The following is a 12,644-nucleotide window of genomic DNA, read 5'->3' on the forward strand; positions in this document are numbered from 1 at the left end:
CCCCACTGTCATCTGTAACGCTGATGGCTGAAACTGCATTTCCATTCATGCTGCGCACTTTATTTAGCCAAGTGAAAATTGCAGAAGACGGGTACATGTTCCCTGGCTTTGCAAGCACATTCACACCCAGGTGTCAACAGCATTAGGGCACAACACGATGATGTGGCACTTGGCACTGCACTTCGTTTGCCAATCCATGAGTGCAGAGCAGCCGTGCAATGTTGCTTAACGGTGCACTTTTCAATGTTCGGCCAGGACAGTGAGCACTGTCAGCATCAAATGAGGATATGGATACAGTCAACTTCCGTTAATACGAAGTTCACGGGGGCGCCAACAAACTTCCAATTAATAAAGGGACTATGCAACGAATAAAAAGTCACTTGTAAATGTTTTCAATGCTTAGAAATGATGCTAAGAAGCATTCACACAAAGTATGAGTCTTCGGAAATGAGCCGGCAATTTATTATGAACTTGTAAAAACCGTGTTTTTCAAAATTCGCGGGCCGTTTGGTGTACTCGTAGTGACTAATTTTGGAACTAAAATCGTGGAACAAAGACGTCACCATACCATGACGTCGCCAGGCCACCACACGCTCTCATTCGCTGGAGCCACTGCAGCCACGATGTCACGGGCACACTTCCGGTAGCTGTGAAAATCGCCTGCTCGTGCCGCCGCGCGACCCTCTCGGGCAAGCGAGCCAGGGCATTGCCTTCGCGCATATGGTTTCAATTTTCCTCTGCCGCCTCCTTCTGTCGGGAGTTCCGGAGCCACTCGCACGGCTCTTCGTGTGCACGCATAGGGCTCGATGCCCATCGCGGCCGTAAAAGCGAGCAGTCGCACCTCGAAGTACGGGTTTATTACTGCTAATTACCACAGATGACAAACAAAGAAACCCGACGCGCGCCGCAATCCAGGAAGGAGAAGAGACCGGAGAGATGCCGCCACGCCGCCGAGGCTGCTGCTGGGGGGCTAGGAGCGACAACCGGAAGTTGCAAAACGAACGTCATCTGATGAAGTATTCAAAGGCGGGGCCCAGTCCCAGAGCTGTTTTCTTTATTTTTGCCTGGTGACCCGCGTGTACGAGTTGAGGGGGGAGAAGAGCGTAATTTTTAATCGTCTATATCTTCGCTGTTATTGATGCTAGCTCAAAAATTCTTGCACTGGGGTGACGAGTGATCGAATGCCTATCTGTCGTCTGCTTTACGTAATCTCAATTAATTTATTGCATAGTCCCTTTAAGTAGGAGGCACCAAAAAAAATTCTTTTTACTGGCAGTGAAATCGTGCCAGCTCATGAGGAATAGTCTGTAGCACCCACTCTTGGGCGGCGCCGACAACCCGGCTAGCGCGCACCACCCTGCGAAGAGAATAAAGACGGCACCTGGTCATGGCTCGTGCAGCCACGGCTGGCAATTCTGTTCTGGTGTCGGCTCGTAGCAGTGGTCTCGTTTCCTTCGCTCCTGAGGCGTTAAGCCTACATTGGTGACCAAGGACGAGCAATGACCGATCCCGCAACATCCACGCAGCAGGATTCGCATCCGCAGGACGTCTCGTCGCTGCAGGTTCGCCTTCCACCTTTCTGGCCCCAGAACCCGCAAGTTTGGTTCCACCAGGTTGAGGCGCAATTTTGCCTAGCCCGCATCACGTCGGAGACGACGCGCTACTACCACGTTGCCTCAAGCCTGCCTCCTGACGTTGCCGGTGATCTCTCCGACGTTCTCTCCGCCCCCATGGGTGCTACACCATATCAGCACCTGAAAACCAAGGTGCTGGAGAGATTTATGCCGTCGGACCGCACCCGCCTCCAGCAGCTCCTTACCGGGGAAGACCTTGGCGACCGGCGCCCCTCCCAGCTTCTGCGCCGCATGCAACAGCTTCTCGGGGAGCGCGACATCCCCAACCACTCAGCGTTGCTTCGAGAGCTTTTCCTCCAACGCCTTCCCCAGCCCATCCGCCTCGTCCTTGCGGCGGCCGGTGACGTCACCCTCGACCACCTGGCTGAGCTCGCAGATAACGTTCATGAGGCCACCTCCCCGTCCGTCACTGCTGCTTTGCCGCCAAGAGACCCAGCGATTTCGCGCCTTGAGGCCCGTCTCGAGGAGCTTGCCACCTGAGTCGCCGCACTTCGGAGCCGACCTCTGGAGACCCGTCCGTCTCGTCTTGATCATCGCGCTCACGTCAAGCTCGGAGTCCCAGCCCTACATCTCTCTGCTGGTACCCCAGGCGTTTTCGTCACCGGGCCACGAAGTGTACACCGCCCTGTTCGTGGCCGGGAAACGCCCGCCGGGATCACTAACGGCGGCGTGTGGTTCCCCCAGTCATTCGAGCCGCCTGTTCATGGTCACTGACAAGTTCTCCGGCACCCGGTTTCTTATCGACATGGGCGCGGAAATCAGCGTGGTTCCACCGACTAAGGCAGATCGTTCCAAGCCATCAGGACTGTCGCTCCGTGCTGCCAACGCCTCGTCTATACCCACGTATGGGCTACGATCTCTCACCCTCGACTTCGGCCTACGCCGCACTTTTCGATGGGTCTTCGTCATCGCAGACGTGGTTCGCCAGATCATCGGCTGACTTCCTCTCCTACTTCGACTTAGACGTCAGCGTGCGGCATCGTCGTCTTACCGACGGTCTGACTCATCTCTCCATCTCGGGAGTCTCGTCCGACCTTGCTCCCATGGGCATTCGCACGCTGATACCTTCCTCTCAGTTCGAAAAAGTGTTGGCGGATTTCCCGGAGCTCACTAAGCCATGCAACCTCACTCAGGTGCCTAAACATACTGTGACACACCACATCGTCACCCAGGGTCCACCCGCAGCTGCTTGACCGCGCCGCTTGTTTGGAGACCGTCTAGCTATCGCCAAACGTGAGTTTGACCACATTCTGGAGCTCGGCATTATACGCCCGTCGTCCAGCGCGTGGGCGTCTCCGCTGCATCTAGTGCCCAAGCGTGATCCCGGTGACTGACGTCCCTGCGGCGACTATCGGGCGTTGAATGCCAACACTGTCCACGACAGCTATCCGCTGCCCCACATCCAGGACTTTACATCGCGCCTCGCCGGCTGCACCATTTTTAGCAAAGTTGACCTGGTTAAGGCGTATCACCAAATTCCCATTCAACCCGCCGACATGCCTAAGACCGCCATCACGACGCCCTTTGGTTTGTTTGAGTACGTTCGGATGCCTTTTGGGCTACGCAATTCGGCTCAAACCTTCCAGCGGTTCATGGCTGAGGTCACGCGGGGCCTATCAAGTGTATTCGCGTATTTTGACGATGTCCTCATCGCCAGCCCTACACCTCATGATCATGAGCAAGACCTACGTGCTTTGTTCAAGCGTCTACAGCACTACGACCTGGTTGTGAATGCCTCCAAGTCTGTTTTCGGTGCTTCTGAGCTCGAGTTTTTGGGTCATCACATATCCTCAGTGGGTATCCGCCCTCTCCCGTCCCACGTCCAGACCATTGAGAATTTTCCCCTGCACACAACCCTGCACCTCCTCCGACGATTCGTGGGGCTGGTGAATTTCTTCCGCCGCTTTATCCCGCACTGTGCAGAGCTACTTCGCCCGCTCACCGACCTCCTCCGGTCAACCGCTGGCCCCTCCTCCGCAATCTCTTGGTCATCAAAAGCCCAGGCCGCATTTACTGCCGCGAAGCAAGCAGTCGCTAACGCCGTGCTTCTAGTCCATCCGCGCAACAACGCCCCTACCAGATTGATGGTGGATGCCTCCAGCGTGGCCATCGGAGCCGTCTTACAGCAGTACATTGACTCCGAGTGGAGACCATTGTCTTTTTACTCTCGGAAGCTACTTCCTGCTGAGACCCGCTACAGCGTCTTCGGTCGAGAGCTCCTAGCCATCTACTCTGCTATCCAGCACTTTCGGCATTTTGTAGAAGGATGCAAGTTTCACGTGCTAACTGATCATAAACCGCTGGCATATGTGTTCCGGACCAATTCATCGAAGTACGTGTCACGTGAACTCCGTCAGCTCGCTTATATCTCGGAGTTTACTACCGACATCCGGCATGTGAAAGGTGCAGCCAACACCGCCGCTGACGCCCTCTCTCGTATAGTCGCGGTAGACGCTCCATCTTCCATCGTCGACTGGGCCGCATTCTCTTCTGCCCAGCAGAATGACGATGAGCTCGCCGCTTTTCGAGCGAACCCTCGTTCTCTCCGATTACGGCTTGTGCCCCATCCTTGCTCGCCTGAGCCCTTGTGGTGCGATGTTTCAACGAACTTTCCGCGCCCTTTTGTTCCAGCTTCACTACGTCGCCCTATCTTCCATTCTCTCCATGACATATGCCATCCAGGCATTCGGGCTACTCAGCGCCTTCTCACCCAGCGCTATGTTTGGCCCGGAATCAATGCTGATGTGCGTGCTTGGACGCGCCGGTGCCTACCCTGTCAATCGACCAAGATCTGTCGACATACCAAGACACCTTCCCAAGCCTTTCTACCCCCTGGCCGTCGTTTTGACCATGTTCATCTCGACATCGTGGGCCCTCTACCCATCTCTCGAGGCTACCGCTATATCTTGACCATAGTCGACCGCTTCACTCGCTGGCCGGAGGCAGTCCCCATTTCTGACATCACCGCAGAGACTGTTTCGCGCGCTTTCATTTCTGTGTGGGTATCTCGATTTGGTTGTCCTGGCACTGTGACAACCGACCGTGGACGCCAGTTTGAGTCCTCCCTGTTTGCTTCCCTTAATAATATTCTCGGCGCCAGGCATTGCCGTACCACTGCATATCACCCGTATGCTAACGGCATGGTGGAACGCCTTCACCGCCAATTGAAGGCCGCCCTCACTGCCCGCCTCAATTGCGCCTCCTGGGTCGACTCCTTGCCCCTTGTGCTGCTTGGTCTAAGGGCCGTCATCCGAGAAGACTTACAGCACTCAGCTGCAGAGCTCGTGTATGGAAGTGCTTTGCGTCTTCCAGGCGACTTCTTTACATCCCAGCAGCTTCCAGCCCAGCCCCAAGAATTCCTCCAACGCCTGCTGGACTGTGTTAAAAGACCTCCGGCCTACTCCCCCATGTCCGTCCCGCCACCATACCATTTTCGTACACCCCGACCTGGCCACTTCGGCCCACGTTTTTGTACGCCGCGACGCTGTCCGAGCTCCACTCACACCGGCTTACGACGGACCTTTCCGCGTTCTCCGCCGCACCCCAAAAACCGCCACCATCCTCCAAAACGGCCGCGAAGAGACCGTCAGTCTAGACCGCCTTAAACCGGCTTACATGAAGACCGCCCTGGAACAACTCCCAGCGCCGCCTGACCTAGTGCTCGAGTACCATCGCCGGCCCTCCGTCCGTTTCGACTTCCAGTCTAGGCGGGGGGCCCTGTAGCACCCTCTCTTGGGCGGCGCTGACAACCCGGCTAGTGCGCGCCACCCTGCGAAGAGAATAAAGACGGCACCTGGTCGTGGCTTGTGCAGCCACGGCTGGCAGTTCTGTTCTGGTGTCGGCTCGTAGCAGTGGTCTCGTTTCCTTCGATCCTGAGGCGTTAAGCCTACAAGTCCGTCAACTTTCTCTCTTCTGCTTAGTGAATCGTGCAGCAGAAAGCATGCTTAAACGCTTCTACCACGTTATTTTCTGCAGCGAAAAACCACTCCACAACATTGAGGCCTGCCGCTGCATCGGCCGTTCTTGGTTGCGGCTCATCTTCGATGTCGACGTCCAAGTCCTTCTTGTCAAGGGATTCGCTGGGCCGAACAATCTGCAGATTTTCGCTGTCCATAAGAGCTCCGCATGCTTCGACTTCACTGTCCGCAGCGACAAAGTCTTCAAAGCAAGCGTCACCCAGAGCAGCGTCAAAATTGGTGCCGTCGAGCTCGCCTGTTTGTGCTTCCCCCAATGTAGAACAAGGAGAGGCATCTTCTGAAGCAGGTGTGACAAAGCCACAAACCCTGAAGCAGTTGGTAATCGTCTCTTTTTTGACACGATTCCATGCTCGCACTAGCATGTGAATGGCACTAAGCAAACGCACCTCGTACTGTGAGTTGTCCATGCACAAAATCATGAGCTCAAAAAGGTGCTTCCGGTGAAGGACCTTCACAATTTTTATTATGCCCTGGTCCAGGGGCTGCAGGACAGACGCGGTATTCACAGACAAGAATGCAAGGCTTATAGCATTTAAGGTAGGCACTATCATGTGCGCGTAGCACTGGTCCACAAGAAACAGCCCTTTCTGATTGGATGACACAAATTTTTGATCCAGCTTCATCAGCCAATCTTGAAATAAATCTGACGTCATCGACGCCTTCCTATTCAACGTGTAGTCGACAGGAAGTGTCTTCACACCTTTAAAGCATCTTAGCTTGGCAGTTTTCCCCACCACAGGTGTGTGACATCTTTCTGTGCCAGTCATGTTGGCGCGAGAAGCACAGACACCCTCTCCTTGTTCGGTTTGTCCCCGGCACAGTCATAGTCTTTAAAGGTCAATGTCTTCCTGGGCAGAAGCCGATAAAAGAGAGCAGTCTCGTCTGCACTGACGATGTTTTCCGGTACAGTACCTTTAGCCCCTGATCCTTTAGTTTTTTGTACACAGAAAACTGAGAACAAATAAAATGAAATATGGTTGGCACTCGCCCAAGTACTCGGGGAGCGTCTCATCTTTCCACGTCGAGCATGTTTCTGGGACTACAGACACCTTCTCAGCACAGATACTCTTGAATACCAGGCAGCCCTTGAAGCATGTGAGCCATCCATCAGATGAGGCAAACTCATCAATCCCTAACAATGCTGCGTGTGATTAGGCTTCCGCCGCAATGATCTCACCGCTGAGAGGAAGTTGTTATTGCGTGCTTCCCTAATCCATACCAGTAGGGCCTTCTCAAGCTCTGGATGAGCGTCTGTGTGCCTTCGGGTCCTCGACATCTTGAATGTGTCGTGCACAAACGCACATAGAATTGAGTGCTTGCTCTTAATAAAGTTGGAAAGGACGATAGGCTTAATGCCTTACTTCCGAGCAAAGGTGGGCATTTGACCTCAAATATCTCGACCTCACCTCAACCTCAAATAAAATTTGCCGACCTCACGGCATATTGCAAGGTCATATTGCAAAAAAAGTGTCCGCAAGAAACGGCACCATGTGAATTCACGACCTGACGAGTCACGCGACAAAGATGATGGAGTCACAGCATTAACTAATGCTAATTAATATACCTAATTAATACTATTTTGTAATTGTATAAAACTTAGAATAATTAGTATCAATGATGACATCATATGAGTGTGATCTCACACAAGGTCACGTGACAATGATGTAATCTCATGTGACAACGCTGTAATATCACGTCATACCAGGCCCCCCCACCCTCCCTCCACCCCCATTTCAAAGTCCATTGGATCCCACAGTACTACCTATGCGCATATGACGCATTAAAAAGAGTGCCCATAACCCGGTCCATATTAATGACATTCGGATTGTCCAGCAGGTAACTGCGCCAGTTCTCATGTATGACATACTGCAACTATCATTCAACGACATGCCGTTGACCCTCGAGATGTGGCCGATGATCATGATGCTGGTAGTGTATCTTTACAAAGCCAGGGAAGTCTGATATAGCGCTACCAAATTAAAAGTTGCCATAATATTGTAAATATTGTACATTGCCCAGCAACCGTAGACAATAATTATGGGAGAAAACAGCAATACGTGCAGCTGATAATTACGGATGATGATGATGTTCTTGGGAAGTCAAGACCCTTCCCCGTTTCTGCCACTTCTCTTCAGGTGGCAATTATAATGGTTTCGAAACCCACGGAATTCTCCGATGACTCGGCAAGAAACGGGCTAGATTAGGTCTTCGAATACAGTGCCGGCGATTGAAATCACACTGGTCAAAACAACTGGTCTGCAGTGGGCAGCGTGAACCCCTCTCTCTATCAAGATCACCATGGCCTCCGCTTAAATTTCACGAAATCTTGTTCCGAGGGCCCCCCTCCCCTCCCCCCCTCAGCAAAAAAAAAAAGAACACCGCATAAATTCTCATACGCTACGCCTGAACAGAATTCTCGGTACCATTCCATGAACCAGTTTGAGACAAGCTGTTTTGAGTCAGACAATTGCTTTCCTTCAAAACTGAACTAATCATTGGTTCGCCGGCATCCTCGACGTTTACCCGGGAGCACCTCACGAGCATGCCGCCAAGCCATTTAAGGTGAACGATGCGTCTCTGCAAAATAGTTAAAGGAAAAATAAAGGTGTGGGTAGGGCCTGGTCGTCTGCAAGGCAAGCCGCCAACCTAACTGATACCATAAGAGAAAAAAAAAAAAAAAAGAGAATGATTACAAAGTTAGAAACAAAAATCACACTCTAAAAACAGAAGCGAACAAAAGTGTGCCCTATTAAACGTTTTATTAGAAGGTTTGAAACAGCCACTCAGCAGCACAGCGCCAGCACCTAATCAGTTCCATGCACACATCTTCATTAATAAAAAGGAAAAAGAATTCGCTACCACATAATCATACATTCATTATACTTTTGCATTTTTTACAGCCATAACACCGCTATGCTGATACGTTCGCTCCGTGCTGCGGTGTTTTGATATAATACGTGAATTTCCGAGAAGGAACAAGGACCAGGAGACCAATAAGAGGCTCTTCAGAAGGATATAAAACTGAAATTATATTCCCACCTGCTTCTATTACGGAACAGGAATACACAGAAGTACAGTAAAAGCTCGTTAATTCGAAGTCGGTTAATTCAAACTTATGGTTAATTCGAACTGATTCCCGGGTCCCGGCACAGCCCTATGTATTTCAATGGGAGAAAACTCCCGATAATTCGAACAAGTCGGCATCCGCTACGGTTAATTCGAACTAGGAGCCGCTGGCTGACACCGCTCCTCGTGGATAGAAGTTTACCCATAGTGAGTAAAACATGCTCCAAATTTACCAGTGATGTAAAACAATAGAAAGTCAAAAAAAAAGCCGAGTGCACGAGTCTCACGGAGCCCGCGATCCAGTGCGTGCCGTAGCAGGTTTTCGCTGCCAGAGCACTCACCCGTGCCACTGATGCTTTCACGCGAGCCATTCCAGGTTTTCGTTGTGCCGCGGTTGCTGGGCCGTGATCACGTGGTGTAAACAACATAGTATGGCGGCAATGGCGGTTCGGGTGATGACAGCTTTTGTTGTTGCCGCAAGCGCCAGCTACATCGACAGCAGCGTGGAGACATTGGAGCCCTTTTTAGTGACGCCGATATAATTGAGGCTGCATGCTACCAGCAGACGTCACCGGGCTCACGTGCGGTGAGAACAGCCGACAGTGATGAGTCCGATGGCGGTGACGAGACAATGCCACCGCCAAGCGCACATGAAGTAGCGTCGGCGCTCGATGTTGCAGCACGCCATTTCTCTGTCAGTGAGAACTCTGATGTTGCGCAGGAGCTTTGGGCAAGCTCCAGATGATGCTGATGGAGTCTCGGCAGAAGAAACTCGAGCAAACGCACTTCGCCGATTACTTTTAATTTTGACTACCCTTCCCCATAAATAAACATGTTTTGGAGCATGAATAGCGTCATATATTCCAGCACTAAAGCTCGCTGCTCACACGAATGCATTCCAGTACTTGTTTCTGGTGCATAACTGGCCGATCAATTTATTTCATTTGCCATTAGGACCGGATCAATTTAATTCTCAGAATACGCCTGCCACAAACATGTAGTAGCGCCAAGCTCGCGGTGACGAGTCTAGATGTCACTGCTTCGGGTTCTGCCCGCGCGGCGGGGCACTATAACCGCTCATTCTAGCGCCCATACGATAATTCGAACTTCGCTTCATTTGAACAATTTTCCGGTCCCCTTCGAGTTCAAATTAACGAGCTTTTACTGTAGTGCGAGATTCGAAAGGGCATGACACACCAATCAAAAGTTTCGACAGTATTATGCAGGTTTTTCTGAGTTTGTGCTTTTTTCATCAAATCAGCAGGTGTCCTTGTTAGGAACCGCTTGAATCACATTCTCGCCTGTGCCGACTGCTCCAGTTTCTAACAAGTCACCGTGTATTGTACAGAAGATCCCCTTTACTCGACTGCAAGGCAAGAACCGTGACGTCAGCGCCGGCAACGCAGCGCAGATGGCCCAAGTCTTCCTTTGGGCCATCTGCTCTGCGACGAATTTATTGCGTGCTTGTTGGACTGCACTTATTCGTTTGAGGCATCAGACAAAGCTACCGCGGGTCAATGTGAGTTATGTGCGTTGACGCACCTGGGAGTTTGAGCCGACCAGTAGTCACCTACGGCTGCTACGCCAGTGGGGGTAAGGGGTGGAAGAGTGGTGTGCCGTGACAGCAGCACTCCTTCCAGGAAGACCAGAGAGGGTAGCGTCCTCCTGTAGGCTCGGGCAGAACGGACGTTATGGCGCAGCACCAAAAGCTAATCGCGGACTGTGGCATCCGGGTGTCGAAACAGGGGAAACTGAACCCCAGCTGTCATTGCATGAATACTGCGATAGTGCGCTCCAACTCCACTTCAGAAGTGGAGCTCGGCAGAAATGCAAAAAGTCTCGACCTCAAAATTTCGACCTCGCGAATGACAAGCTCACTCAACCTCAAATTTCCGCGTGAGGTTGAGGTCTAATTTGCTGACTTCACTCACAAAATTTCAAGCCGTTGCCGACCTCACCTCGAGCTCAACTCACGACATGAGGTTGAGGTCGACCTCAAGAGGTCCCTCATGAGGTTGCCCACCGCTGCTTCCGAGCGATGGTTTCCTTGGCGGTGCCTCACTTTTCGACTTTTGTCACCAAGTAAAGCGTGCGATAACTTCCACGAGTCGCCATGACTGGGAGAACCGCTGCACGCGATGTCCAAACAACGGTCAAAATTATAATCGGCGTGGAACCATCCACGGAATGAACAAGGGACACACAGTTTACAGCAAACAAATGAGCCAATTGACCTGTCTATGAGCACATGCTAAGCCTAATCTCATCACTTTGAGATTAGCGGCACTGCGGGCGCTTACAATGGCATCGGCGTATCTTGTTCGTTTCAAGGCGGCGGTGCCGACAACCATGATGATATTAAAAACGGCAGTTGTCGTGATTCTCGATTAAATATTTCGAATTAAACGATACTCTAAGCTTTCCAACTTCGAAATATTGAGTAATAGTTCTACAGAATTACATATAAAACAGTAAGGACCATCAATTAACCAAAAATTGCAATTAAGCAGCTTCGAATTATTGGGAGTTGTTTTATGTTGCGTTTAATGGCGCATAAGCGAAAATTACTGGGAGTGGACTGTATCTTGATCAATGAAGACTTCATAGCAGACCAGTTTATTTTCACCTCTCTGCTGCAAAGACCACTCTTAGGAAGTGATAACGGAGCCAAGCTTTATTTACTCTCATGTGGCTAATGTTTTTACCCTTCAGAGACCGTGCTTCAGCTGCACTGTCTGCATTAGATATCCCGCTGATGGAGCAGAGAGCAGCGCAAAAAAAGCAAGGGCTGCCATGCACATGCTTTCTGACACATGCTGGCAGTGAACCCCAAGAGGAAACGCCAACATCATTAGTGTGATAGGCATGAGACTGGGTACACACTGATCTAGTCGGTGCCATTAAGAAATGCCACAATGCTTAACTGCGTGTTTGGGTAATTAAGAAAATTTGGTTTTCGAACATTCAAATCCTTAAAACATGAAAAGCACAGTGCAAATGGAATAGCAAGTACTAAACACTCTCAAACTGTCCGCAATAAAAGCGTTTGCATGTAACTGATACTTGATGAAATGCCACTCGTATTAACACCCGACACCTTTCCGCTTTACTAAAAGACTGCCACGCACGTAATTAAGCCCAGCTGTGAGGCGATGAGAACAATCATCATCACGGCATACTCCACAAAGACTGTGTACAAGCACAGTACGGTGGTCTACAAAGCATTGTGGCAACACTGAGTTGGGTGTACCTACCTCTGGACCACCAGTGGCTGCTTCTTCGGTATCTGATCCCAGCGGTGGACCACGTGCACGCCTGCTCCCCTGGCTGATGCAGGCTGCAGGACAATGCAAAGACCTCGTCAAAGCTACACATTCAGACTATGGGCTAAGCAGCAGAGTGTAGATTCAAAGTTAGACTGAAGTCCTTTTATGCGTCAACGAGAAAAAAAACCTGTGCCTTCATCAAATAAATCCACGGCACAAATTAAATAATTCATTTCCCTGATGCCTAGGGACAGTGTGCTAGCTTTCCTCATATGATCCAAATAGCCTTGGGTTGCCTCGTAACATTCTTCCACGTGCTTTTGGTGGTATCCCTTTTGTAAAGAATTCACTTGAGGCATGCCTGAAATCTGCTAAATGCGACATGTACTTGCTGACCCCAAAACCTCACGAAATGCCAGACCTGCAAAAAAATGAAAACTGCTGTGCATCCTTGATGCGCGTCACAGAACTGGCAGATGCATATCGTGAGCCACCCATACAAGTCCAGAGCAGACCAATCAATTCCAGGAACCAGAAACTACATGGCCGTTGGCAGTACGTCACTTTCCAGGATCACCAAAAGGGATGCATGTGACTGTGGAATGCGTGGAAGGTGTGCCAGCTGATTGCCTTTACCTTCATTTCTCAGACTGCTGACCTTGCAATTTCATCGCTGCATGTGTGGTACTTTGAGATGTCTG

The 12,644-nt window shown here is 50.9% G+C and overlaps 1 protein-coding gene across 1 annotated transcript in view; it reads right to left on the reverse strand.

Moving 5' to 3' along the window:
* The window catches only part of LOC144124569 (tubulin monoglutamylase TTLL4-like), a 156,565-nt gene that overhangs the window by 85,767 nt on the left and 58,154 nt on the right, over nucleotides 1-12,644 (reverse strand). Inside the window, 1 exon segment of the mRNA XM_077657315.1 lies at nucleotides 11,932-12,014. Within this exon segment, the coding sequence (XP_077513441.1) occupies nucleotides 11,932-12,014 (83 nt within the window).

Source organism: Amblyomma americanum, chromosome 3, assembly GCF_052857255.1.
Source record: "Amblyomma americanum isolate KBUSLIRL-KWMA chromosome 3, ASM5285725v1, whole genome shotgun sequence".
NCBI lineage: Eukaryota > Metazoa > Arthropoda > Arachnida > Ixodida > Ixodidae > Amblyomma > Amblyomma americanum.